This window comes from Hippocampus guttulatus, chromosome 21 (assembly GCF_054856545.1).
Source record: "Hippocampus guttulatus isolate MCC_2025c chromosome 21, RoL_Hgut_1.0, whole genome shotgun sequence".
NCBI classification, from domain to species: Eukaryota; Metazoa; Chordata; class Actinopteri; order Syngnathiformes; family Syngnathidae; genus Hippocampus; species Hippocampus guttulatus.
The window spans coordinates 10,815,543-10,843,433 of NC_141281.1; the positions used below are offsets into that span (position 1 = coordinate 10,815,543).

The 27,891-nt window shown below is 45.8% G+C and overlaps 2 protein-coding genes across 6 annotated transcripts; one reads left to right on the forward strand and one right to left on the reverse strand.

The window, feature by feature from the left end:
* The first annotated feature begins 1,011 nt into the window (after nt 1-1,011).
* pde7a (phosphodiesterase 7A) lies at nt 1,012-23,589 on the forward strand. Of its 3 annotated transcripts, none has more exons than XM_086101845.1 (12): nt 1,012-2,079; nt 13,175-13,235; nt 16,389-16,478; nt 17,018-17,184; nt 17,817-17,880; nt 18,678-18,874; nt 19,039-19,170; nt 19,356-19,447; nt 19,536-19,680; nt 20,048-20,144; nt 20,246-20,326; nt 21,289-23,589. In XM_086101845.1, exons 1-12 carry the CDS (start codon nt 1,942-1,944, stop codon nt 21,504-21,506), a joined length of 1,482 nt encoding a protein of 493 aa, XP_085957971.1. In that variant the 5' UTR covers nt 1,012-1,941; the 3' UTR covers nt 21,507-23,589. The 3 variants fall into 3 exon arrangements, with proteins under 3 accessions (XP_085957971.1, XP_085957973.1, XP_085957974.1); XM_086101847.1 differs by having other exon boundaries at nt 16,392-16,478; XM_086101848.1 differs by lacking the exon at nt 16,389-16,478.
* A 154-nt stretch (nt 23,590-23,743) lies between these two features.
* mtfr1 (mitochondrial fission regulator 1) lies at nt 23,744-27,656 on the reverse strand. 3 transcript variants are annotated; one of them, XM_086101849.1, is made up of 8 exons: nt 27,553-27,656; nt 26,773-26,881; nt 26,595-26,693; nt 25,519-25,667; nt 25,189-25,430; nt 24,836-25,091; nt 24,493-24,646; nt 23,744-24,247 (listed from the first exon to the last, which is right to left on the reverse strand). In XM_086101849.1, the coding sequence occupies exons 1-8, from the start codon at nt 27,654-27,656 to the stop codon at nt 24,200-24,202; spliced, it is 1,161 nt and encodes a 386-aa protein (XP_085957975.1). In that variant the 3' UTR covers nt 23,744-24,199. The 3 variants fall into 3 exon arrangements, with proteins under 3 accessions (XP_085957975.1, XP_085957976.1, XP_085957977.1); XM_086101850.1 differs by having other exon boundaries at nt 27,548-27,649; XM_086101851.1 differs by having other exon boundaries at nt 26,773-26,897; nt 27,548-27,613.
* Nucleotides 27,657-27,891: the final 235 nt, after the last annotated feature.

The window sequence follows — 27,891 nt, forward strand, 5'->3', positions numbered from 1 at the left end:
AGCATTGTATTGTTTTATTTTAAAACAACAAGAGTGGTGATCTTGTATTTGTTAAAATGCCACTCAAAGCACACACCACTTTTCTCCCCATTAGGTCTTAAAAACGTACTCCAATGGCATTTTATCACCCTTGCCGTGCTCTCGGGTGTCTGGAAATGATGTTGGATGCCTTTGTATGCGGTTGGGGGGGCAGTACAGTCGTAAGGGGAAGACATGGAAATTGAGGGTGGGGGTTATTAAGCACAGAGCCTAACTGTTGCCATGGCACATCCATTGACCCCCCCCCCCCCCCACCACACACACACACACACATACAAATACCTCTTCCTTCAAAGTGCACGGAATTCCCTAAATAAATTGCCCTGATTCGGCTCCATTAATGCTCGGTGGTGTTGGTAAGATAAGATAAGATAAAAAAAAACTTTATTTGTCTCACAATGGAGAAATGGAGCTGGTGGGAGATGATCCACTGATCTACTCTTCCACTGTTTGTGTATTCAGCTGCACTTTATAAAACACACACACAGAGTAAACACATACTGCAAAATCAATTGTATGTTTGGATGCCAGACAAACACACAATGAAACAAAGATATTTGCTGAGTGTGCCCTTACATTTGCAATATCTTGAGTCACTATTGCTGAGCTCCTGAGTAGTATGAGTCATGAAAGGAAGGTAATCACAAGCAATCGTTTGTACGCGCGCATGTGTGTGATTGTGTGTGTGCGTGCGTGCGCGCGCGCATGTGTGTGCGTGTGTGTGTGCGCGCGTGTGTGCGCGTGTGTGTGTGTGGAGACCGCTGCAGGGCAAGCCCCGTTGTGTGGAGGAATTCCCTTGAGAAATTCACCACTCGGAATAGGTCTTGGAAAACGAGCCAATGGGTATGTGGCGTTCATTCAGCACGAGGAAAAGCAGCCAATAAGCGTGGCGCTTACAACTACTTCCTATCTCCTATTGGTCGTGTGTGAATCGAAGGCGTTTTAGTTCCCCCTTTTTTGTGTGTGGCTCCCCCACAACAGCACCATCTCTGGCAGGTGGTGTCGCCCTTTAAGGAAACAGCAGCCGGGAGACCGTTAATGTCCATTTTGAATCTGAAGCGTAAAATAAACGGTGCTTTTTGTTTCTCTTTTTTCTTTAAGCCGAAATAACTGTTTGTATCCATGGCCATGATTCGTCTTGACAAGCCACCGGGAACGCAGCGGACGAGCTAAGGGCAAGAACGCCGGGGTTCCCCCTTCCTCTTCTTCGAGCCCGGTTGCCACTTTTGTCGTCAAAAGGAGCTAGCGACGTGTTGAACCCGGACGGAACCGAGAATGAGCAAGTGAGGCCGAGGGGAATAGAAGAAGACACCCCCCACTCCATTGCCAACAACCAGCACCACCACGCCACGGCGGTTTGTCGAGCTCTCATCACCCGGACTTGGGCTCTCCCCTCGGCGGCGATTTGTCGACGTGAGACGTCGAAGCTCCATTTTTGTTCGGGGGTGGAAGTGAGCTTTTTTGTTGCTGTTGTGGCTGTTATTGTCCGTTAACATGCGGAGCTCAAAAAGCAGAGGACCTTCGTTTTTGCTTTGAAAAGGAGGGAGGAGGAAAAGGTGGGGGGGGGGGCACAAAAAATGAGGAAGCGTCTTCATAAAGACCCCGAAAATGACAAGGTCTCGTTGTCTGTTGGGTCCCCGGGCCTGGATTTGAGCAGAACGAGGAGGAAAGGCTCTCCTTGAGGTTTTTGTTTGTAATCTATGTCTTTATTGGCATCACAATGACACCAAAGGAGCTCAAATGGTGTTTTTTCCCCCAATGGAAGTTGTGCCAGAGTGGCCCACAATGAACAGAAACACTTGAAACCTGGACAGCACATCATATTATTGACATTTCTTTGGTTGCTATATATATATTTTTTATTTTTTACAAGTATTTCTTTGTTATCTCCCCGATTATTCAATGGAAGTATGCTATCAGCTACCGGTGTTGCCTCTGGACAGGCCAGTTCCCAAGCACGTCCTGAGCCGCAGGGGAGCCATCAGTTTCAGCTCCAGTTCCTCACTCTTTGGGGCCCCAGACCCCAGGCAGCTTTCACAGGTAATCACACTCCCTTTCTACTCATTGTGTAGCCATGCACTCCCTTGTCACTCATTGTCTATCTTACCCCCAAATGGTTGCGCCCATTTCCGTGGCCTTAAAAAGGAGCATCCAGATAGTTAATCCCAGGAAAATGTTCTTTTCCACTCATTGTGTATCCTTCCACTCATTTTTGCTCTTTGTGGAGCCACCCTCCCAAATCTTTGCTTAATTCCGTAGGCATTAAAAATCAGCAAATAACTGTCCAGGCTCCCCTAATACCAGATTTATGAATGTCAGCATTCTCTTTTCCACTCATTGTGTTGCCCCGCAATTATTACTCATTGTATAGCCACCCACAAAATGGTTGTGTTAGTTTTCTAGACCTTAAAAAGTAGCATCCAGCTCGTTGCTCTTCAGAATGCCAGATCCTAGACAGGTATGGACGCTTCACACACTCTTTTCACTCATTGTGTAGCCCAACTTTCCTTTCACTCGTTGTGTAGCCACCTTCAAATACATGCGTTCAATCCTACGGCCTTATGAGCAACTTTAAATTTTTCGAGGTCCCCAAACGTTGACAGCTTTTGCAGGTAATCATGCACTTTTTCCACTCATTATGTAGCCAAACACTCTTTTCACTCCTTATGTAGCCAACCTGGCCATAATGATTCACAAGGCCTTGCAAACAGCATCCAACTCCTTGTTGTTTGGGTCCCTTGGATTTCAAAGCTTATCACAGGACAACACGCTCTTTGCACTTGTGTTGCTCCACCCCCTTTTTCATTCATTGTATAGCCATCCCTTTAATTGTGTACACTAATTTCCAAGTCCTTAGAAAGCAGCGTCTACCAAATAGGCCCATAGGCATTTGCAGGTAGTTGCTGGGTGTCTCAGCTCTACAAACACCTGCGACGCTCTCACACATTGTCTTGTCGCTTTTTGACGACACTCCCATTTTTTTTCGGTTCGCCATGCACGTGTTAGGCACAGATAAAGGCCTCGTTTTGCAATTTTGCTACATCTATCAGCGGGAACACGCCAACACCGCTGCACTTGTTATTTATGTCAACATCCCTTTGACACATTGGCAGAAACAAAATAAGTCACGCTTGTACCTGCTCCCTTTCAGTTTTTGTGAATTCCATGTTAGTCAGTGAAACTTTTTTTTTTTTTGTCTCAGGGTTCTTCTCAGTGAGTTTGGGGTCAAAAGGGTGGTTGTGTTTAGGGTTCCTAAAATACCCACAGTCCATAAAATGCTTCAAAGGCAAGCGTAGTTAGGGGGCCAATGTTTATAGTTCTGTCAGTGGTTTTCTTTCTTTCATCTACTCAAGAGCCGACTCTCCTGCTTTTGCGCTGTGTTTCACTGTCGGACATCTTTATGAAGCATGAAGTCACCGGCTGACCCCTGGAGAACCCCTCTTTGCCCAAGTGGACTATGAGCGCTTTGCGCACCACCCCGCCCTACATATGCACCCATGTGTGTCTGCTTTGAAGCTAGCCCGCTGTCACAGGGGGGCCTTTCTTTAAGTCTATAGTCCACGCTATCAATGGAGCTCCCTGTCATTGGGGCGCTTGGTGGTTTGGAGCAATTGGCTTGGCCTGTCCTGTCCGTTGGGAGAACGGCAGTAAGGTTCAAATCGGTTGGAAGTTAAAGGGAACCCCCCAAAAATGGATTAAACGTCTTATTTCCTTCCACCAGGCAGTTTGCCCCCAAGTTTTTATCGTCAAGTAACTGATCGGAACGGCCGCTGTCACAAACTGCAGCTGTGCGTACTTTGCGCAAGTGGAAACACAGGCTTGTTGTTCGGGGTGCCAAAAGGGGTGCCGAGGGTCCTAACGCATGGATGAAAAATGTATGTCATTGTCATATGCAATGACAGAAATAGCTTTGGAAACTGCAAAGCTGTAAAAACTGAACTGTGGCGACACCGATGTGGACCACTTGCTGTTTGTTTTTCAGCACATTTTTATTGGTGTCCATTTGTAAAAAGTAACAAATCAAGAATATACACTCTGAACAGTTTAGTGGCAAAGTGAACTGAATTTTACCACGTTGGAAATGTTTTGGCAGGTTTGGTTTCACTGCACGTTTTTTGGCGTGTCCGTTGTAGGCTACTGACAAGCCGTTACTCACCATCTCGAAACGTGATTTCGTGTGTCCATTTGTCCAAGTCTGAAAATAACTGACCGGATTATTTTTGAAGAAAATGAAAGCCGTATTGGGATTTTACTGAGCCATTCTTTGACAAACTAAACTGTGCCGGTACGAACATGGTTGTTGTGGCACACATACGTTGGTGTTTCCCGTTGTAAATCATCCTAAAATAATGAACCGTTTTTTTTGTTTTGTTTTGCATTCGAAAAATGAATGAAAATACATCCGCAATCGAAATGTAAAACAGATACGGCTTTGAAGCCGAGAACTGCGTCATCACAAACGGAACTGAATCGTGCCACTTTGAAAATACGGTTTCGCTTTTGAATACGTGACTTGTGCGTTCTAAGTTACGGTCGAGGTGTTACCACTTTGTGGAAACCGGGGGTCATTCTAACCCGGCGATGGGAAAGCAAGCTCAGAATCGTGCAGCGGCAACTTGAGCCCAACTGAACTTTACCGCTTCGCGGAAACCCGTCTGATTGGAGTGTGTCCGTTTTGTAAAAAGTCCCAAGCCGGATCTGAAAGCAACCTCGCTCGAAAACTTTGCTCCGTCTACCAACTCCATACGTGGAGCAGTTCCACATCCACAAATCCCGTGTTCTAAGCTCGTGTTTGCCACCGCCAGAGGTGCGCGTGTACTCTTTGCGGCCGCGCTGTGTTTTTTTAACACGCGGTCCCGCAGGCCTGTTGTTTGTGGAAGCGGGGCCGGGCCGGGGCCTGGCATGGTCGAACCAGTGCTGTCGGGCATGTGCCTCGGCACTGCGGGCAGTGGTTTGGCCAATTGCCAGACTCGCAGATGGCCCGAGAGTCTCTTCCGTCTTTTTTTTTTTTTCTTTTCGTCTATTTTGTTGCACTCGCACACAGGCTCTCTGTTTCTTACTCTCGCTCCCCATCGCCACCTTCTTCTTCTCTTTGCCTCCGCTGATGACGACAATCCCTCTTGTACACACAGGGCCAAGGCGGGTTAAAGACGTGCGCGATTCTCGGGTAAATACGTCGCTCTGTGGGAATGCTTGCAAACGGGTTGTAAGGAAAAATGCGGCGGAGGAGGAAGAGGCTTCGCGCCGCATAACAAAAGGCCTCATTTATCCGTTACTGCTGAAAGTCTTGCTTCCTTGAGGTGATATGAAGGATGACTAAAAGTTCCGGCGAGCATTTTTTATTTTATTTTTCATGGAACGAAGACCGAAATGGAAAGGGACCGCAAGTGTGCCGCAAGGAGTCACACGCCTCCCATCTCACACATTCATACATTTTAGGAACGGATCCTTTTTCACTGCTTTCGTATCCTCGTGGTTCCGCATAGCCGCGATCTCACCGCCGTGTGGCTTCCTTTCAGAGTTCGGCTTCCAGAAAATACAAAAAGCCCTTTTTTAGTATACCGAATGCCGCCATTCAGTTCAGCTCGCCCGCGGTACGACACGGAACCCTAAACCCCTGACCTGGCTAGCGTTTCCACCACGGGGGCATGGTGTAGGCGGGATGCCAATCGCTGCATCAGCTACTGAAATAGTATGCTGACATTACTCGAAGCGCTTTGAGCCTTCTCTTGTGTTGCGCTGGTGTGTTTCTGCCGCTCGGTGTTTGGCAGCTCATGAGCCAAGCCACATCGTTTGAAAAGCTCATCGCGTGCCACTAAACTAAAATGTCTCGGGGTATACGGCACAGTTGTCAAAGTCAAGGCCCGGGGGCCAGATCAGACCCGCCACATCATTTGATGCGGCCCACGAAAGCAAAGCAAGCATGTCAAGTTCCGTGATGCTTGCTAAAGTCTGAACCAAAATGTCAAATTGTCACATGTAATCCACAATGACGGTCGTTATTCTTGATTTCTGGTTTTAAAACTCGTTATTCATCAATTTGTTGGGCGCTGTGTTTGTAATATGTGGAGGGGATTAAACATTTAGATGGTTTCCCAAAATTCATAACGGCCCTCCAAGGCAAACCCTAACTACAACGTGGCCCGCGACAAAAATGAGTTTTACACCCCTGGTATACGGTCTAAGACCTGCCCCCCAACCTGCAACGGGCAACCACATAAAAACATTTTCTTCGAAACAAATTTCACCCCTCCCCCGTACTTTGAAAGTTTAGGCTTAAGCAAAACACTTTAACCTGTTTTTTTTTGGACTGTCACTCCTAATTGAAGTGCACAGGTGTCAAACTCGAGGCCCGGGGCCCAGTTTCGCCTCGCCATGTCATTTTATGTGGCCCGCTAAAACAAATCTGGGGTGTCAACTTCCATGAGGCTAACTAAAATCCGTACCGAAATGCCAAAATGTGTCATAAATAATGTTGAGATTTTGTCATAATTTTGCTCCCCTGTTGACACTCACTTGAACAATAATCGAACAAACTAATAGTTGACTGATTTCAAAACTAGGAAGCCATCTTTTTTTTTTTTTGGTGTACAAGTAATGATACGGTGTGATGATGAAACGTTAATTCCGTTTTCGTCATCACGGCCCTCCGAGGGAAGATGTAACTCCAAAGTGGCCCGCGACAAAAATGAGTTTGACACCCCTGGCGTCGATGTTCCCATAATTAGAAACCTTCAAAAAATTTGACCTTTTCCTGGCCTCGAGGCTGACCAAAAAAATGTGGGCGCACCTTAATACGAAAGTACATCACTCGCCGGCATATGTTCGCTATGTTCTGCGGGAATGACTATTACTGTTGGAAGCTATTCGTTGGGAATTTTAGTCGCCGTCTCGACTACACTGAAGTCGCGCGACTCAAAATTTGGACGCCTAAAAATTTATGATAGAGCACTGGGTACAAATGACGCACTGCCAGATAGCGCCGGGAGAACCGCCGACTTTTGACACAGCCAGATAGAAAGATCAATGATCAGATGATGATGACACGGAGGTCACGTGGCATTGGCGAGATAACGGAGGTCAGTCGCTTGGACCGCGGAAACGCCCTTCGGCTATCTGCCATATCGTAGCCGGCCGGCCCGATCGCCGCCATCATCGCCCGAAGCCGCGCTGGTCTCCGGCCTAAAACGGACTCATCGGAGATGTTTAGACACACGGAGCGATAAGCTCGTGCGTAAGAGCGGCAGATAGCGCCGCTCTCTCCGTAGCCACACTATGGCAGTTTTCTGTGCGTGTAAATGATAAGCTGTGGCTGTATGGGGTGGGGGGGGGGCATATTTTGTTGATTTAAACTGCGGCGATAAGGCCGTGTGCGTTTGTGCAGCGCCCTCGCATTGACGTCTGTTCAGGATGTGGTAAGAATGCTAAAGGAGCCAAGTGTTTCACAAGTGTCCTCAAAGGCCCCTCCTCTCTTTTTTTTTAACCCCCGTGCTGCCAGCTCGAGGTTTTCTGTGAAAATTCCCTCGGACAGTCCCGCAGTCTGCGGCCTTGTTTGTCACCAAGCAGGAGCGTGTAGTATTTGGTAAACAAACGGGAGTGAGTCCTCGCATCCTGCCTTCATTTGGACACAAGACACTGGCCTTCTTTCTAGTTGTGTCCCCCCCCCCCCCCCATCTGCGAGGGGGGGGGCTCTTATCACATGACCGTTCTGTTTTTGTGTCGAGCGCAGTCGGCCATGAGAAGGCGACTCCACGTATCAACATAGATCTGACGGACACGATCATATTTATTTGCCTCTTTGTGCGTGTGTGTGTGGATTTAACCTCCAAATAGTTGCCGGGCCTTCTTTTGGAGGCTAAGACAAAGTTGACCCCAGGAAGCAATTAGAGCCTGGGGGTGATTGTTGAAAATGAATGAAATTCCTTTGCAGAGTAGACAAGCGGCCCTCCCACCCCCCAACCCCTCCACGCGACCTCACCGGGGGTGCCTTCACGGACCGCTGGTAAAAAAAAAACCCGACATAAAAGGCAGTTTATGGCACTTTATCCACCGGTTTCAAGTGAAAAAACAAAACCGGATAGGTCGCCCTTTACCTCGAGCACGGGGACCAATTCAGCCGACGGCAGTCTCTCCCCGAACCGAGCGAGTCGATCTCGTAAAACACTCTCGCAACAAGTACATTCCAACTAGGGCATGCCTTTATTGATTTATTTTTCATACTAACACGTGCACACACGCTGGTCTAGTCCCAATCGACCCTCGGTTGAGGCTTAGCACCGAGTTACTGGAATGTGCTGCAAGAGGTCGTAAGCCTTCTGCGTCTGCAACTGACTTTGACCCGCTTTTGCTGCTTTCGGTATCCGTCAAAGGGATAACCCGCTGTCTTGTTCTGTTTGTTGACTCACTGTGAGAAACACCTGTCCTCTTGAAGGAAGTGTGAGAATTCCACAACAGGGGCACCGTAACGGTCGACTGGCCCTGAAAGGACATCGAGAAGTGCATTGTGTCGCAATGTTGTGATGAACTGGGAGTTTGTTTGCGAAGGCCTCCAAGCTGTTCCGATTGTGGAGCAACTCGTTCATCTTGCCGGTTGCTGATATTGGCCCCTGCCAACAGAGCTTTTGCCCCCCCCACCTCCGCCCCGCAACTCCACAACTGTGAAGCAAGATGTGCAAAACGACTTGCTCGCCATGCTTGTGTGTCTCATATCTTGCGGTGCACGCCAGTAACATCAAATCATCCGGATCTGCTTCCGACTGAATGGAAGATCCAGTTAGGCTTGCCTGACGTAACCGCCACTAATTTGCTGTGCTGGTTTCGCATGAAATACAAAATGTTCCTGATCAGTAACTCGCATCGTCTTTTTTTTTTGGGCTGCAACGGGGTTGTTTGCGTTCACATCCGTGACGATAATCTTGGCTCAAACTGTAACAGTCAAACGGGTAACTTGCGCCGTCAGAGCTTTTGTGACCCTGACTCTCACATCTACCCCCCCCCCACCCCCCCTCCATCTGTGACCTCCTAAACTTGAGTATCGCAACCCCAGGCGCAGAGGCTGAGCCGAGATAAGAAACAGAGCCACGTTTAAATGAGCTTTTCATGGAATTGCACAGGGGAGCGGGTGGGGGTGGGGGACAATGGACATGCTTATTATGTTAGGAGTGCACTGCAAGCGATACGGAGAAATGAGTCCGTTCTCAACCGCCGCAGTCACAGACCATCTTTATGCAACGCCAGGCATCAAGACAAACGTAGAACACACCAAAAGATGTCAAAGGAAGAATATTTACTGGACACGGTGTTAGCTTGACCGCTTCCTCGTGTGCTTCGATTTGCCATGACGGCTTGTTGTCTTGTGGTGCGTTCAGATTTTGGACAAAGTTTGATGGCGCTTATCTGCGTCATCAATCAAAAATTTCCTGCTTCGGTCAATAGTAGTTCTGACGGCATATACTGTAGCTTCACCCTCGGCTGTTCTTGGAAAGAAAACCGTGCTGCGTGTTTGGGGTGGGGAGGGCGGCAATGTAGTTCCGGTCAGCATCTGTTATGTCGGAATTTCATTCACAACACGGCATCCAAACAGGGAAATGGAAACTGCCACAAAAGAACTACCGTCACTTTTTCGGACGAACAATCAGACTCCATGCGCGCCTCCAACTCGTTCCTGAAACCGTTAAACGGAGAGAACCAGAAAATCATCGTTCAAATAAAGGGAGGGGTCTAAAAAACAAAATGCTACACGGAAGGAAGGCCTGCTTCTCTTGTTCAAATGTCACAACCAAATCGATCGGCGTCGGACGCGGTCATATTTATAATGACCTCATTCCATCGTAGTCCCGCCAATTTTTCGTTCTCATTGGATCCCCTCACCTCACCCGGAACCCCCCCTCCCCACCCGCCTTCACTCCTACCCACTCCCTCTCCAAGTGAAAGGAGGTCATTTGCTTGGCAGATGGGGAGAATTTTTAATCCCGCCTCATTCCACGCCAGAGGCCGTAGGGCAAATGGTATTGATGCCAAACAAAGAGAAAAGCACGCAAGCATCACACATAAAACTCTCGGTACGATACTTGAACACACGTGACATCACAAGACGACGTTTCCATGATTTGTTGACCAATCCAGCGAGGACCCTGTTCAGCTCCGCCGATACCGAAAACACCACCGAAGGGTTTTACTATTCACTTGTATAAATCTCCCCCGTGTTGAACCAGCCATAAAAAGCCATCGCCTTTTAAGGTTTTCGTTTCCCGCACAACCGAGCTTGCACGTTTCGATGACATCCCCAGCGAGTGCATCGGCACCTCGGTGGAGCCACACCTTTGTGTGACCACAATTTAAGTATGACCACACAGGGCCGCCTTGTCCAAACAACGGCGCGTTGATGCGCGTTGTTTGTTTTGCATACCCGCCCTTTAATTAAAATATGCGCCGATGTGACTTTGAAATGCAGAACGGTGTCTGCTCAATGTGCACGAAACCATCTTTTAACACACTCTACGTTTCGCTAAAAAAAATCGAATAATGAAACACACATTGTGTAGTTAGCGCGTGCTTGGAAACAATCTATATGGTTCACGCCGAGGGCCGGGGGAGTGTGTAAATACTGCGGCCTGTTGACACTGAAATGCAGCTTTTTGCAGACGACCCAACCCTGCGTCGAGCTGTTTGCTCACTTGTGAAATATCAGCTTTGAATCGACTAGAGATGTGACCTCAGAGGACATGCACTGTCTGGTGTGTGTGTGTGTGTTTGTGAGTGTGTGAAAGAGACTTTTGGCAATCCTCAAGACTTGAGGTAATAAGTGGACAAGCAAAGTGTGTTTGTGTTGGTAGTAACTGTTAAATGCTTGAAGTTTTTTATGTACCGTATTTTCCGCACTATAAGGCGCTACGGATTCTACGGCGCACCTTCAATGAGTGGCCTATTTTAAAGCGGTTTTTGAATATAGGGCGCACCGCATTATAGGGCGCATAGAATAGAAGCTGCAATAATGGTTGCGTTATGCATCCACTAGATGGAGCTACGGTAAAGGGGATGCAATGCAATACAATTTATATAGAGCCTTCACAAGCGCTGCAGCTGTAACAAAGCGCTTTATAAAACATTTAAAACACTACGTCCAAGAAATCCGAATCGTGATCCATATATAAGGCGCGTTGGATTATAAGGCTTTTGAGAAAATTGAATGTTTTTAGGTGCGCCTTATAGTGCAAAAAATACGGGATGTGAAAAGCTACACTAGTGTTCAGAAGTCCATTTCAAAAAAATTGCACCCTCTTTATTCATTTTTTTTCAAGTTTCTGGTCCCAAAATTATGTAAAAAAAAAAACAAATTGGGATTTCATTCACTTGCGTTTTGGAACGTACGTGACAATTCTGGCGTTGTCCTGAAAATGTCAAGATTTCTTTTGAAGCGTTTTCATGCTCTAGTTGACTGTGACGAAATTCCAAAACAAAGCAATATTTGAAGTATGATTTCTGGTGGGTTGCGACAAGTGCCGCCCTTGAAAAAAACAACAAAAACAATAAAAAAAAAATCCATCCTTTTGAGACCAGTTTTCGAATGTTAATGTTTTCAATTGTTCGCTTTTGGACCGATTCAAACACGCAAAACGACGCAATTTCAAACCAGCGGCTTCCACAAAATTGGCTTTCCGCGACAGTCACGTTGAATACCCTTCCAACAGGATCTGAAAATCGACTTTTTACATATTTTTAATAATAATTTTGCCGCTCAAACCCCCTTTGAACACATTGCAAACTTCTAAAAGTGACCCGCACTGTTGCTAGCTTTTGATCCGGAAGAGCCGGCTGTAAATGTGAATGGGGCTTTTGGAAACCTGACTCTCAAACTCAGTCAGTCAGCAGCCAAACGGCCGGGCGCCGGCGAGGTAGACGTCCAGTAATGCCGGCTTTTTGTGGAAAAGGAAACCCCAGCCTCGGGGGAGCCCCGCAGGCGGCCGGTCGCGCCTGGATGGCCGCCCAGGCCGTGTTGAGAGCACGGAGAAGAGCGAGTGCAGACAACCCCCCCCCCCCCCCCCCGCCCCAAACAATTCCCCACAGCAGGTGTGTGTTGACAGAGCAAACACACGCTCGCTCGTCACAGTTACGTCCGCCGCAAGTGGGCTCGTGACTCTCGTGACTCCCCCGCTGAGCCACGCCGCACATGCGACTCGGCAGCCGTCCATGTCGGGCGGCGTGTTCCCGTGGCGAGGTCAACAGCAGCGCGCCGGCTCCGACCGACGAGAAAATATCTTTTCTTTTCAGCTGTGACGCACGAGATGAGGTTGTTGAAAGGGAACAGAAAGTTTCAGGAAGGTATCCGGAGGAAGACACTCTTTGGCTACAAACGTTGCTGCGATTCAGATTCGAACACAGAGGGGGAAAAAAAAATATAATGTAAAGCAGCACAACATTGCGTTTAACCTTTTTTTTTTTTTTTTATGGACAACTTGGCGAAATTGGACCCCCTTGGGCCCTCGTTGAACCCTTTCAGGTACAGCGGTCACTACAGTGGACAGCTTACCGTGTTATCAGGTTACAGGTTATCATTATTTGTGCATGAAAGGGTTAAAACGAATTAAAATCTGCTCACTAATTGCTATTAAAAACAAAAAACAAAAAAAACCAACAAAGGCAGCCGAACGATCAGCATCTATTTGGCGGTGCTATAACACGTGAAGCCACAGCTCTTTGAACACAAACGGTGCAGCAACATGTAGACAGACAACATATAACAGTACTCGCAGGCATATATTCTTTGGACATGTGGATATTTTAGTTTAGTTTCAATGGTAGGGACACAAAAATGCCAAACTGTGCGCGCGCGCGTGTGTGTGTGTGTGTGTGTGTACACAGCTGGCACACATGCACCTCACGTTTGGTCTCCCAACTGATAACAGCGGCGTGAGCGCGGTATCGACTGGATGATACGGTGTTGGCGTTGCGTTTATCAGTGTTTATGTACACTCTCTCTCACACACACACCCACACACACACACAGACACGTAGGTACGACGAAATCCAAGTTTCGCAACATTGCGCCACCTGCCCCAGCCCGGCTATTGCGCTCTAAAACTTTACAAAGTGTCACTTTACAAGCGTTATCTCTTGTTTATGTGTGTTTACGCAGAGACGCGGGGCCATCTCGTACGACAGCTCGGACCAGACGGCGCTGTACATTCGCATGCTAGGTAAGTGGTTTCCACGACGCGACGCACTTCAAGGTGGCCCACCCCCAAACTTCCGATGGGCTGGACCGCGTCCATTTTGTACCATTTTCGAAATGTCAAGCTGGAGAGGTGGCACACCCTTCCAATGAAATCAAAATCAGCATTTATCTCTTCATCTTGGTGTGTTGACATTGGGAAGCCGGTTTGAAACGGGATTAAAATGGTTGACGAGTCTGCAATAGGAAGACAAAAATCAGTTCTGGCCTCCTTGCATTAAGACTGCTTGTGCTCATGATCTGATTTGGGAGTATTTCCATCTATGTTTATGAAAGGGCCATCAAAATCATGGCCTCGGTGGAGGTAGTGGTGTTATGTCTTGGGAACAATTGAGAAAGTCGAGGCCCGGGGGCCAGATCTGGCCCGCCGCATCATTTTATGTGGCCCGCAAAAGCAAATCAAGCTTCCATGATGCTTGCTAAAGTCTGAACCAAAATTTCAAACTGTCACATGTAATTCACAAGAGCAGTCATTATTCTTGACTTCTGATTTGAAAATTAGGTATTCATCAATTGGTTGTGCGCGGTGTATGCAATATGTGGAGGGGGATTCAACATTTAGATGGTTTCCCAAAATACATAACGACCCTCCAAGGGAAACCGTAAATACAATGTGGCCCGCGACAAAGATGAGTTTGACACCCCTGATTTGGACTGTATAATAAGCACCCCCCCCCCCCCCCCGTTTCATTTTGTTGACATGAAATTTGGTGGGCATGCCGATTAGGATGTATCAAAGTCTCAAGCAACAATGCTTGAAATTGATCTGTAATTTGTCCCATTTTGCTTTGATGGCGCCATTTTCTGGACAACTTTCATGAGGAAGAGGCCCGGACCGTCATGAAAAAAAAAATAGATCACCCCCACCCACCAGTTTAAAAATTGCCATTTTGGTTTCAGAAAAATGCCCCCAGTTCCATACAAATTTTGGCTGATGTGTTTACAGGACGCATGGAAAAAGTCAAGCCTGAAATTGAACAGCAAGTCTGCCATTTTGGTTTGAGCCGGCCGTAGCGGGGCTTCTACTTCGACTCGTGAATTCGCCGTGAAACTACCGACGCACTGAGTCAGGCGTTTATTTGCACGAAGTGGATGGCGTCATTTGGAGGAAATCCACTATCTGGTGTCCGCTGCTGAACAGAAGACACGCACGCACACGAGCCCGAGTGGCTTCCAGTTGTTGACGTTGCGAGTCAACAGCTGCTGCTGCGTGTTTTGTTTTGAGCCGAGTTAGACGCTTGAGCGTTTTTTATTATTATTATTCTTTTTTTAACCCCCATTTTCTTTTTAATCCTTTCACTCGGCCGAGTACAACAGCGGTTTCTCCCCTTACGTCACAGGCGCAAGCCATCCGCCTTTGTGGATGAGTTCTATTCACCGCACGCTCACATAGCCCAGTGTCATCCCGCCATCGCTGAGAATGACATGACCTACATCCAAACCCCCCCTCCATTAATGCACTGCAGCTGCGATTGCGGGGGGGGGGGGGGGGTTGATGCAGATCCCGTGACTCTCACAACGCCTCCTAATCACGGCGTCAAGTGCGCGCACGTGCCCGGGGCCGAGCACATGCGGACGGACTCGCGCAAGCGTGTATCCTTCGCCTCGAGCCGTATGAATCGTTCTGATTGACGGCGCGCACGTGTGACGCCGCGGATTGGACATGCGTTCCTTTGCGATGACCACTTCCAGAAATATTGTCGGCTGTCAAAATCAAGTGGGGGGGGTTGCCTGCAGGGGGCGCCAATGAATCCCATCACAGTTTTGGCGTGTTTGTGGTTTAAATTTGGTGGCAGACTGACACAATTTCTCACTGTCATTCATCTTTGGCAGGAATTGACAAAATGACCCAACGATGGATGCCAGCAAAAAAAAAAAAAAGTCTGACTTCCTCTAACTTTTTTTGTGGGTCTACTCATGATAGACATGCCGAATTGCTTGTTGCGAAATGAAACTGTTGAGGTCCAAGAAGAAATGCAAATCTCTTTCAAAATTTGAACCGTAAATGGCAGTTTCAAACCAAAATGGCGGACTTCTTGTGTCTTTTCAAGCTTGGGTTCTTGAGACTATTTTGTGTGTCTTCTCACGATAGACATGCCGCCTACCCAAAAACATCACCCACATGCAATGATGAAAACGTGATGTGTTTGGTGATTCGGCATCTTGTGTACGTGGTTCAAATTCGCTAGCCATCGGAGCAGATCTCTGGCGAGGTTGTTTTTGAAGGACCTTTGGAAATGGCCGCTGCAAACGTGTCGTTGTGACTTTTATGGGTTTTTGAGACTTTTCAACCTTTTTTTTTTTTTTGCAGGGGGAAGTGTGTGTGTGAGTGTGGTGCGTATGTGTTGGTGTACGCATGATGAGAATTTCAATGAAATGAGAAGTGCCACGCTGGAAACACACACTGCCGTGTTTTACACCCCCCCTTTTTTGAAATGATTCAGCACTTGTGGCTGCTGCTGTTGTGGTGAAGCTCAGCTGCCCTGTTTTCTGATTTCGTGATACGAAAGTTGGGCTGAGGATCACCGTCACAGGTTCTGTGTTGTGATGACATTGCATGCCCAGCTCCTTGTCTGTCCTCTTCCGTGTGCGTGTGTATGTGTGTGTGGTTTGCACATGCAGAACATTTTTCAACATACACAAGCCTCAAAGCGCCACAATGGCGGCTTGTCGCCACAAACCGATTCCCGATCCGCTTTCCAGCCCCGGCCGGCTTTAAAACAGTGTTTATTTCTTAATTTTGAAAATGACCGAGCGGTCTTTCCTAAAAAGGCGCACCTGCCCCAAGGACGCAGGCGCCGGCTTCTGTTGACGGCCCCCAAAAAGTGCGTCTGAAAAGGATTCATCAGAAAACTTGGATCATTTGGATTAAAAAAATTTTTACACACAAAACAAACACAGGCCATATCTTCGCCAGTAATCACGATTCACCGCAAAAAAAAACAACTAAGATTTGAACATCCCGAACATTTTTTTCGACACTGACTCAATCCACGCCTTAGCCCAAATACACTTAAATAATTTAAATCACCTTCTCTCTCTCTCTCTCTCTCTCACTTACACACATTTGTCCTGCGATTGCATGAGCCTTGGGGAAATAAGTGCAAATTTCTTCCAGGAGATGTGAGAGTAAGAAGTCAGGTTGGATTTGAACCGGAACGCCGAAGCTCCCATCCGTATCTGTGCATCGACTTCCGAAATCTTCACAGTGAGTACGATGTGGCCTCCGTCGCGAACGCCGCCGCCCCTCCACTCCACCACTTCACACACTACCTCACATAAACCCAAAGTTATGGTGTGTGTGTGTGAGTGTGAGAGTGTGTGTGTGTGTGTGTGTGTGTGTGTGTGTGTGTGTCCCCACTTACACTTTGTCAATGACATCACAACACAGACGCATTGTGTGTGTGTGTGTATGTGTGTATGCGCTCCTCACGCTGCTGTGTTTCCAGCTTGCAGTCGCAGTTTATTCAGTCATGCTGCTTTTGTGTGCGTGTGTGTGTGTGTAAGGGCGAGAGAGCGAGAGCACTGACAAAGCAGGTCTGCAGTGCAAGGCCAGACAAAAAGGCTTACTGGTGGGTGGCTTCGTCAGCACCGAGCCGAGTGCGGAAGTCATGTGACTAGCTTGCGCTCCAAAAAAAAAAAAAAAGGGAAAGGCTAATAGTTGTCATGAATTTTTGTTAACTGTCACTTTTGTGTACGTGTGTGTGTGTGTGTTTTTTTCCCGTGTGTGCGTGTTGTATATGCAAGCGCGTCTGGGCGGCGAATCGCAAGCAACGGTGGGCACGACCCCTGAGAGAAGGGTGCGCCGGCTGCTCAGCCTCCAGAGGTACCTGCACTCGTCCCGCCTGCTGCGGGGGACCGCCCACCAGATCCCGCTCCCCATCCTCGACGAGGACTACACTGGACAGGCCCGCGTAAGATCGAGTGACCCAGAGAACAATCGCGACTTGAACAAAGTTATGGGGAGGGCTGAAACAATTTGGTTAGTTAATCCCCCCCCCCCCCGAAGAAGTCAATGCCAAATCTGGCTCGTAGCGACTCCCAAGTTGTCGGCGGTAATATTTGCACCTTGCTTGCACGTTATGTTGTCTGATCATTTTAATTGATGCAAAGTAATCTTGGTCTTAGGTAGACATGTCCCTGTCGCATTTTTTATTTTTACATCTGATTCCGATTCATTTGTTTTTAAGTATTTGCCAATCCAGAGTCTCGCTCCAATAATTTGGTGTTGCATTTCGAAAGGGGGGGGGCACATTCAAATTGTACATAAATTGTCTTGTCTTCATTTTAAAATTTTTTTGGGTAATTCAAATAAAAGTATCCCAACATAACTTTTTACAAGGCTGTAATTCAGCAATGGTTCAAATCAAGTGTACTGTATTAGTTTTTGTGTGCATTTGGGAAGCAGATTTACTTATCGGGCAGAATTTGCCACATTAAAGATGGCAGATGCAGCAGGCCCACTGCCTCAGTGAGGCATCGACGGCTACATGTCGAAGGAAATGACCACTACGTAATATTCACACGAGATATTCCTGTTTTGCAGTGCATGCTGGAGAAAGTGGGCAACTGGAATTTTGACATTTTCCTCTTCGACAGGTTGACAAACGGTACGTACAACCGTCACAGGCATCATTTATGTCCAAATGGCGCCATCTTCAGGTTGCCCGATGCATTACGATGGCAGTGTAAAATGAAATGAGCCACCAAAGTTGTGTAAGTCTCTCGTTTGAGCACGTGACAGGTTAACGAGCTAGTGGCTATCTTAAAACCAAATATGGTTGTTTATGTCTTAACTCGGCCCTCTTTCGGTTCAAACACTCTGTCAGTCGTAGAAGTCTTTGCCTCTGAAAAGATTTCAAAATATTAGCTAGCGGCTAGCGTGAGATGCTAACAATTCTCTTTATTCAGGGCTAGTTTTTGTCAACCTTATATTTAATAAAGATGGATGGACTCAAAGCCACGGTGCTGACGTCAAAGATTCAAATTCATGTCCTCGCTTCACGCGGGCTTATGGCAGGTGACAAGTTAGCTAGCTTAGGTTCTCAAAATGTGATCGAATAAAACAATTACGGAACATTTTTGTGTTTTGTACAATTGAAAGAAATTTTAGAATGGTGTGACCTTTTTTTGCAGAGTCATGACTTTATTCTTGTAATCTTCAAACTCTTCTCAAAATTATATTCTTTTTGTTATCATTTTGACTTTTTGAAGTGAAATTTTGTCTTGTGTTACAACTTTCTTCTTGTCATGTTATGGCTATTTAACGAGTTTATCCTTCTCATGTTAGGATTACACTGAAACACAAGACATGAACTTGTTGAGCCCCAGTCGTAGTCTTGCAAACTCAAACAGCAGCACCGACCGAAGCATTTCTTGATTTCCATCACGCTCTCCGCCCTCGTAGGAAACAGCCTGATCACGCTGACGTTCCACCTGCTGGACCAGTACGGCCTGGTGGAGCTGTTCCGCCTGGACGTGGTTCGGCTGTGGCGCTTCCTGGTCCTGGTCCAGGAGGACTATCACGCCCACAACCCTTACCACAACGCCGTGCACGCCGCCGACGTCACGCAGGCCATGTACTGCTACCTGCGGGAGCCCGCGGTGAGGCGCTCGGCACACGATGACATTTTTCACCGCTGTGTCGCGCCATATATTGTAGCACTGTTGCAAATTTTTACTGCCTGATCTCTATACAGTTTTGGGATTTTTTTTTTTTTTTTTTGTTCTTTGGTCTTGACGTGTGCGTATGTGTGTGTTGAGCGCAGCTATCCAAGTCTCTGACGTCGTACGACATCTTGCTGGGCCTGCTGGCCGCCGCCACTCACGACCTGGACCACCCTGGAGTCAACCAGCCTTTCCTCATCAAGACTGACCACTATCTGGCTTCACTCTACAAGGTGACGCGGCACCTCGGATTCTCTTTGTAGCTACCCTCAAATGACCTCAAGAGAGCGTCATGAACATATTAACCTTGAATCGTTAGTTTTTCTCATAAGTTTTTTTTCCCCCTCTTGTCATGAAAAATAAATCTCAGACTGAAATGTTACATTTCTAAATTTGGACTTGTATTTGTTGTCCACAGAATACCTCAGTTCTGGAGAATCACCACTGGAAGTCTGCCGTGGGTCTGCTCAGAGAGACGGGGCTCCTCTCCCACCTGCCTGCCGAAGACGGGTCCGCTCACATCGCCGTATGATGATGAGGATGATGTAATCTCTCTCGCTGGACTTGGATTGACGCCCGTGCGCGTGTGCGTCCTCAGCTTGAGCCTGGAGAGGGATTTGGGCTCGTTGATCCTGGCCACGGACATCAGCAGACAGAATGACTACCTGTCCAGGTTCCGTCTGCACTTGGACCAGAGCAACCTGTGCTTGAGCAACGCCAGCCACCGACACTTTGTGCTACAGGTGCTACTTCTTTCTCCTTACCACAATCAAGTCAATTTTCTTGAGTTAGGAGCTGTTTTTGAATTTTTTTGCGATTTTTGTTCTTGAAAAGTTCTGACTTAAATCTCGTGCAAATGTGATTTATTTTTTTACATAGATTTTTGAATTTTATTTTAAGACTTTATTTTTCTCCCAATGTCCTGAATTTATTCCTGAATTCGCTGTTTCTTTTTTTTTATTTTTTATATATTTTCCTTCGTTTCGTAATGTTTCTCACAAACGTCAAGACAATATTTGGACTTGATTTTCACAAATTCCTGCTTTTTCTCCTCGCGCTCATTCTCCTTAAAACAATGATTCTCTTTGTTTTGCGGTTGTTCCGTGGCAGATGGCTCTGAAGTGCGCCGACATCTGTAACCCGTGCAGGCCGTGGGAGCTGAGCAAGCAGTGGAGTGACAAAGTCACCGAGGAGTTCTTCCAACAAGGTCGACGCCGTTTCAAAGATGACGCGAACGCCTTCCCAAGCCTCCTTTTTTTTTTGTTGCATCTTCAGCATTTTCCTGATCTATAAATATGCTTTGCGCAGGTGACGTTGAGAAGAAGCACAAACTGGAAGTCAGCCCACTTTGTGACAGAGCCACGAACACAGTGGGCAACATTCAAATCGGTGAGGGACACTTCATTAGGGACACCTTCACCGCCTGTCACCCTTCTACTGCTAGCGATTTACATTTTTGTGTATTAATTTTTCACATTCCATGAGCCTGATTGCTGGCTTTAGTCATTTTTTTTAACTTTTCGGGAAACAAGAAAAAGCACAACCAATTTACCAAACACAAAGTCCACTTGCCTTGATTAAACATTCGGGGATTTAATTACCATGACCTGGATGACCATGAAGAAGAAATCATTTTTATCAAGCACGTTAGTATTTCATTTATTTATTTTTGGATATTATGACAGCAAGCTAAAAATGACTGCTTTTTTTGGGGGGGCGGGGGGATATTGTGACAGCAAGTTAAAAATGACTTAGCTTTTTTTTCCTGATTTATTTTACTTTATTTTATCTTTTTAAATATTGTGACCGCAAGCTAAAACAATGACTGCTTTTTTTGTTTAGTTTTTTTGGGATATTGTGACAGCAAGCTAAAAATGACTTGGCTAACCATGCCATTTTGCTGACAATTTGTACGATAGTTAAGAATGTTAGGTTCAAGTCGCGCTTATCACCTTTGTGGGATCAGGACCTTTATCCTCGTAGGTTGGCACACGTTTTTCTCTTTATTTTCATTTTGCATACTGTATATGAGAACCTTTTCACAGATTTGGTCTCGTTATGACTGTTGTAAAATGACAGCCATGTGCCGTATCTTCATTAAAAAAAAACCCAACTCATTCACTCCCAAAGACGTATTGAGATGTCTTTTCAGACGCCACACATTTAATCCCAGCTCCTCATTTTATATTGACTGGACTTGAAAAGGGTCTGAAAATGGCCATTTTCAGAGTTAAATATATATACTGCAGATATTTGTTTATGAATTAATATATTCACTCATGGTAAAATGTGTGTGTATGTATATGTATTTTTTATTTTTATTTTTTAAAGTGGTTGTGCCTTTTTTTCAGGGTTCATGACGTATGTGGCGGAGCCCCTGTTCGCCGAGTGGTCTCGCTTCTCGGACACGCGTCTGTCCCAGACCATGCTGGGACACATGGGCCTCAACAAGGCCAGCTGGGGCAGCAGAGAACAAAGCCCGAGCCCAGATCCGCCGCCAACACCACCACTAGCGCAAGCCTCTCCAAAGACAAACCTCAGGGAAGGGGAGTATTCTGACGCCTCTTGACACACATACACGCGAACGCGAACACGCAGACACACTGGGGGGAGCGCCTTGATCCCGTTGAGTTTGATTATAATTTTTTTTCCCTTTTTCTTCCTCCTCCGCTAAACCACTGATTTTATTTAATTTATTTAATTTGAATTGTTTTTTGACATAGAGCAATACGTAGATACCTCATTTGGCGCCTGCTGTAATTTCCTTTCCTTTTAACTTTTTTTTTTGTTTTAATTTATTTGTCACTCCTGAAGACATTTAAAGTGCCATTTGATGCCGAGTATTCACACAAGACGCGTATGCAGTATATGTACGCATGCGTGGGTCACTTTTGTATTGATTCTTCCTCCAAAAGTGACAAGCCCAGTCGTTTGCTGCCTCTCGACCAACCCAGACTGTTTACTACTACTACTACTTTTTCTTCTTCTCCACGCAACACGCACACTCTCACTCCTGGAAGCACAAACCAGTTGAAGCCACACGCATGCGCACATTGTTTGGGGGGGGGGCACAAAGCAGTTAAAGCCATACTAAAAAACAAAAAACAAAAAAAAAAACACACTCGCACAGAGACGCACTCTCATACACACGACTCTCTCTCACAACCACTTTTTGGAAACACAAAGCAGTTGAAGGCATACGCACAGGGCCGGCTTGCCCATCAGGCGAGATGGGCAGATGCTTCGGAGGGCGGCGGGCACCACAAAAAAAAAAGAAAAATCACCCTCAATATGAATTATATTCAGACGAATAACCGCTATCGACTTTTAATTTCAAGTCCAAAGGAAAGAAGAGTACATTGAAATGAAAATATCATCAAATAAGCGACGAGGCTCGTACGACGGTGGTTGGACTTTAAATGTAGTATGAAAACAAAATTAGTCCCCGATTAACAAAATTTTAAATCAGGATTTTTTTTTTTTTAGGAAAAGTATTTCAACTGAAATGGCCGAAACAACATGAAAATACATTCAGGTAAAAAGCTAATAAGTCGGCGGTTATTATAGAAGTCAAAAAATGTGCGTATCGCTTCTGTTATCGCTTCCACATATTTACAATTTTCTTGTGCTGTTTTTTGGAGGTTTTTCCTCTCAATCCAAAATCTAATTCAAACGCAAGTGCACCTCATCGCCAGTAACCAATGTAAGGAATGCACATTTTGATGAACTGCCCAACCACTGAATGTTAAAATCAGCGAATAAAATTGGACGAATGCACCGCTTTTGAAAGTAGGAAAGTTGCGCATGTTTTACATGAGCCTTTGAGAAACAAACGGGAGGGAAAATGGGAGAAAGGTCAAGCTGCTGCTTCCTTGGGGTTTATTCAATTCGGTATCGCAATAGCAAATTACTCACATGCCTCGTCTGAGAGTTGCAAAACGCTCATGAAATCGCCGTTTTTATTTTACATCATAAACTGCGTGATATTCTCTTACAGTATGAAATGAAGGCAATGTTGAAAAATCAACTTATCCCGTAAGCGCATAAACGCACGTTTAGCTCGAGCCGGCCCTGCACGCGCACACACTCAGTACTTGGAAATATAAAGCAGTGGAACGAACACACGCACAAAGCGACACACACGCAGACTATCACCCCGTTTTTGTTTTTGCAAGCACAAAGCAGCCGAAGCCATACACCTCACACATCCATTGAAACTCTTCCGCTCTGAGGCTCTCAGGGTTTTAGTCATTAGAAGAAAACGGAGGACGAGGAACCTCTGTCTTAAAGGGCCACGCTCGCACGCAAGCTGTACAGACAAGATGCCTTACGACTATGCACAAGCGACAAGCTAAGTGACCAAACTCGCCATGACAATAACGATAAAAGATGACCGCCACATTCCACAGTGTGAAACCCTTCTTGTGAAAATCGCAAATCCGCTGTTGAAAAGTGCTGTAAGACTGTTGTTTTGTTTTGCAAACTGTTTACAATTCTGCCGCGACAGCCATTTTGTTTTCTTGGGGGAAAATGGGGAGGGGCAAGACTGGAGTTTTTTTTTTGTAAAGGCTTTTCGCGCTCTTTTTCCACTTTTTGATACACGCCCGTTGCTGTTTTTGAAGAATAAAAGGAAAACCTCTTGTTGACTAAAAGGCAGATAAGTTGTTTCATTTCTCCTTCCAATCCAGTCGCTTTTTTTTTTTCATGACTTGTAAAATTACCATTCAAAAACTTCCCTACTAAGACTTTTTCAAAATATTACACCTTTTTTTCTACTATTCTCTTTTTAAATCACACACACGGATCCACGCTGAATAGTTTTATTTAAGAACGTTACGATTGGACAGGATTTTAACGGAACACAATTCCACTGTAGAAGATTTTGAACAAATCACTTAAACGGTCCATATAAAACCAACAATTAATTACACAAAGCATAAATAATGTCAGTCATGACGCCTTGGTTGCATTCTGTCACAATTTAAAATTTGAGATGACGTTTAGAACATCAAATGAGGTAATGATAAAAAATAAAAATTTTGGCAAGTTAGTGTTTGTCTTAAAGCAACAAATCATAATTTAGCATATGACCAGTTGAGAGTGACACTATATAGATATGTAAAAACAATAACTTAAAAAGTGCACCAAGCTATGAATACAGGGTCAGAATTCAGAGGAATATCCCTTTTGTACTTCCACAAATATTAATAAAAGTTGTTGATTTGGAACGTTGGAGGCTTCCTCTTCGTCAGTAAAGCTGCATTAGACAAACTTGAGCTTCCCGGTTGATCTCAACATGTGCTGACCAAACTGTCAAAAAAAAAAAGAAAATAGAGGACGATGAGCATGAAAAATGACAAAATTGTGCGAACAAAAAAAATCGTGGCAAACTAAATATTCTGAGAATAATGGCAATTTTTAATTTTTTTTTTAGAAAAAGTAGTGAGAAAAAAATATTACATACGGCCCGTAATTTGACCAAAAATTCTTATGGCCAAATCCCCCCACCCCCTCTCCTTTATTTCGACTTGGTACTAATTGTTGTGTATTGTTACCAGAGGGCTCTCCGTCGGATGTTTGACTTGGTCCACTTGGTGATTGTGTTGCGGGTAAGTGTGAGCAAACTTCCTCTTGAGAGCCTGTGCGATGAGAGCGGCGGCGTCTGTGGGCTCCGAGAGTGTGTCGCCCTTCTCCGCATTCGCCAGGCGACTGCTCAAAGGGCGCGGGGGGATGGAATATGACAAGCATCAAGTCACAATATTGAAGCTGGAATATGCCGAGGATAAAAATCAAAATCTCAAAGTTGTATTTCAACATTTTGAATTTATTCACGTCCTATTTCAATTACAATGTTCTCATTACATTTTGACGAGAAAACGTCATCTTGACTGTCCTTACCTTTTGACGGATCTTAGTTTGACTTTGTTCATGTCCTTGAGCACATCCAGCATGCTGGGGAGTTCAGCATGCGTTTTAGTCTCCGTCTGGCCTTGCAAGGTCTTTTGCCCGCGGCGCTCCTTGATCAAATCTATGGCGGAAAAGGTGCGCTGCAGTCCTGGAGGAGGAAGAGGAGGTGGCGGCGGAGGTGGTGGTGGTGGAGGAGGAGGCCCACTGCCAGAAGGAGGCGGGCAAGGGCTCATGCCAGTGGATGCATCTGAGTCAAGTGGAAACAAGATGCTCAAAATGTAGCCATCTGCTGCCACCTAGTGGACAATTTATGTCACTACGTCAAGAGGGAGCATTTTTCCTACCCGACTGGGCGCTCTTCTCCTGGGCCAGCACAATCTGGGCTATCTGCGCCCGCAGCTTGGCCAGCTCCGTCTCCAGCGCGCTGATCTTCTGGATGGCATCATCGTTGGCGGCCGCCGGACCCTGGGGATCCGAGGGGCCCTGGTGCAGGCTGGGAAGCGAGCGCCGCCGGGCCGGGCGGATTCTCCGGGGCCGAGGCAAACGACCGCGGAACGCCAGCCCCCGGGAAGGCCTCGACCTGCTCCTAAACAGCGGCAGGGGAATGTTGAGTTTCACAACTGCAAGGAGTACCAGGTGAGGTGGTGCCTGCTATATGATGATTAATTTCTCACCGAGGTCTGCCTTCAACTTCCTGCTCCTCCTCCTCCTCATCTTCATCATCATCATCATCCTGGTCGATCCAGGAGACATCGGCGAGTGAGGCCACGCCATGCTCCTTCCTTCTGCTAACGACACCTGCATCCTCGTCGAATGGATACAGCTGCCACATTGGGTACATTCGCCATAGCGTTAGCATGGTATTTGTTAGCATATTAGCATTCCATTTTGTTTGAAATAGTAACCAACTATAACTTTGATTTAAAAAATAAAATAAAATCCTCAGCCATCTGTAGTATCTTGCTACATGTTAGCACACTAACTGTTAGCATGTCAAACCACTGCAGAGTAGCGCCAAGTACCGGTGAAGAAAACTGGCAGATTTTGTTTGCCTTCAGAATCGGTGGCGGATATCAGCATTGAGATACCGATACCTGGACATGATACTCGACTATCCCTATGGGGAATTGATGTAAAATCCTTAGAAATCTACATTGACACTTTTAGTCATGTTAGCACACCAACTGTTAGAATGTTAGCATTTCAGAATTGAAAGAAAGAAAAAGAAAAACAGGACTTTGCAAGAACAGTCGAGTCTCGTTGTTTTGAACAAACTAACCTAATGCAGACATACTGCATTCCGAAAGCATAGGGTGGGCCGCTGGGAAGAAGAGGGAGGGGAGAAAAAGAGAAAAGGCAAGTTGAAAGAAATGGCAAAGAAAGACAGACATCGAAACATGCCAACATTTTTAAAAGAGTTGCTCCGTTTCACTCCCGAGCGACTGTTTATGGTTTGGAGAAGGACAGCGGTCACATAAGTCCATGTCAACAGAGCTTGAGAGAAGCTGTGATGTCAACAAGTTGACGCACAGGCAGGAGTCACATGACCTTTTCATACGGCATTTGTCCAGCTTTAAGAGTTTGTTTCATAGTGGCCTTGGTGTGGAAAGCCACTTTTACGCTGCTCAGGAAAAAACGGTCTTTTTCCATATCGCACACAAAGTTCCACCTGGTAAAATTCCCATCTTTGGCGATCGTATTGGCTTGGTTTACATAGGGCTGAATAATTTTGAAAAATCCCATCTCTCACCTGAAAGTGAACCCTGGGGCAGGGTTTGAGAGGCAGGTTGCTCGCTATCCTCCTCACGATACTCCTTGTGGACCCGTAGGGCTTGGCTGATCCAAAAGTCTATTTGTCACGGAAAAACCCCCAAAATTTCTGACAATTCCGTAATGCAAAGGAGACAGAAATTCATCCATTAACTTACCAGGTCCATTTCGATGCGTTCATATTGTTTATTCATTGCTCCTGAGGCACTGAGAACGGGCTGACTGACACATGTCCAATTAGGGTAGACGTCATCACCATGAAGGAATCTAAAGGACAACCACTCTGCTACATTTATAATACAGCTTGAACCAATATTGCTTATCTCAATCATATTTATGACTATCTTTAAACAATTGTAAAAATACACTTTGTATGCTAAGTGACGTTTTATAAAATGACAATCTTCCTTGTGTTCATGTCTGGGTTTTATTTTAGAACTTTTTCAAAGACGCACTCGCATCATGTCAAACACGTGACGTCCATGACATTTACAAAGACAATGCACAACAAAAATGTGCTATTTATCACAAGAAAGCTATCGCGGGCCAAACTCTTTACATCTAACAATTTGAGCACAACCGCTATGTGAAATATTAATACGAAAACATTACCAGCGTTAATAAAACATTTGTAGACATATCATATCATTTCAACTTGACCACATGAAAAATCTAATACAAAATGTCATTTCGCCATATTTAAATGAGCTAAAGGAAATAATAAATTTAAAAGGATCATTTGTTCGAGTTTAATCGTACATCGTGCCTACCTGATGCTAACTAGGTTAGCCATCGTGGCTAACCGGATTGAACCAACTTTGTGGGGCTGCGTAAACAACGTCAACAATGTAAAACTGAGAAACGCCTTAACGCAGCTGATCATGTTTCGCAAAACATATAACATGTATAAAATGTCAAATATACGTAAGGTACCTTACAAAGTCTTGACTGGAGGCTTTTCTGACAACTTCTTGAATGTTTCCACCTTGTTTAGCAGTCGGTCATGTCCCGCAAGAGAGGTGGCTGATGTGGAGGTAGTCATTAAAATCTTTGAACCAATTGGATTGTGGAGATTATAATATCCCCTAATGTTGCAATGCACCACCACCATTGGATAATTTTGTTGATTGTCATCGACTGCAGCCAATAAAATTAAGGTATTTAAACAAGGTTATTTTGCGATTGGCGTTCGATCCACTCGTTCAATGCAGAATGTCCAATCATGCAGCGGAATTTTGGTGTGCGTTCGGTTGTAAATTCTCGTGTGTCCTCGCGGA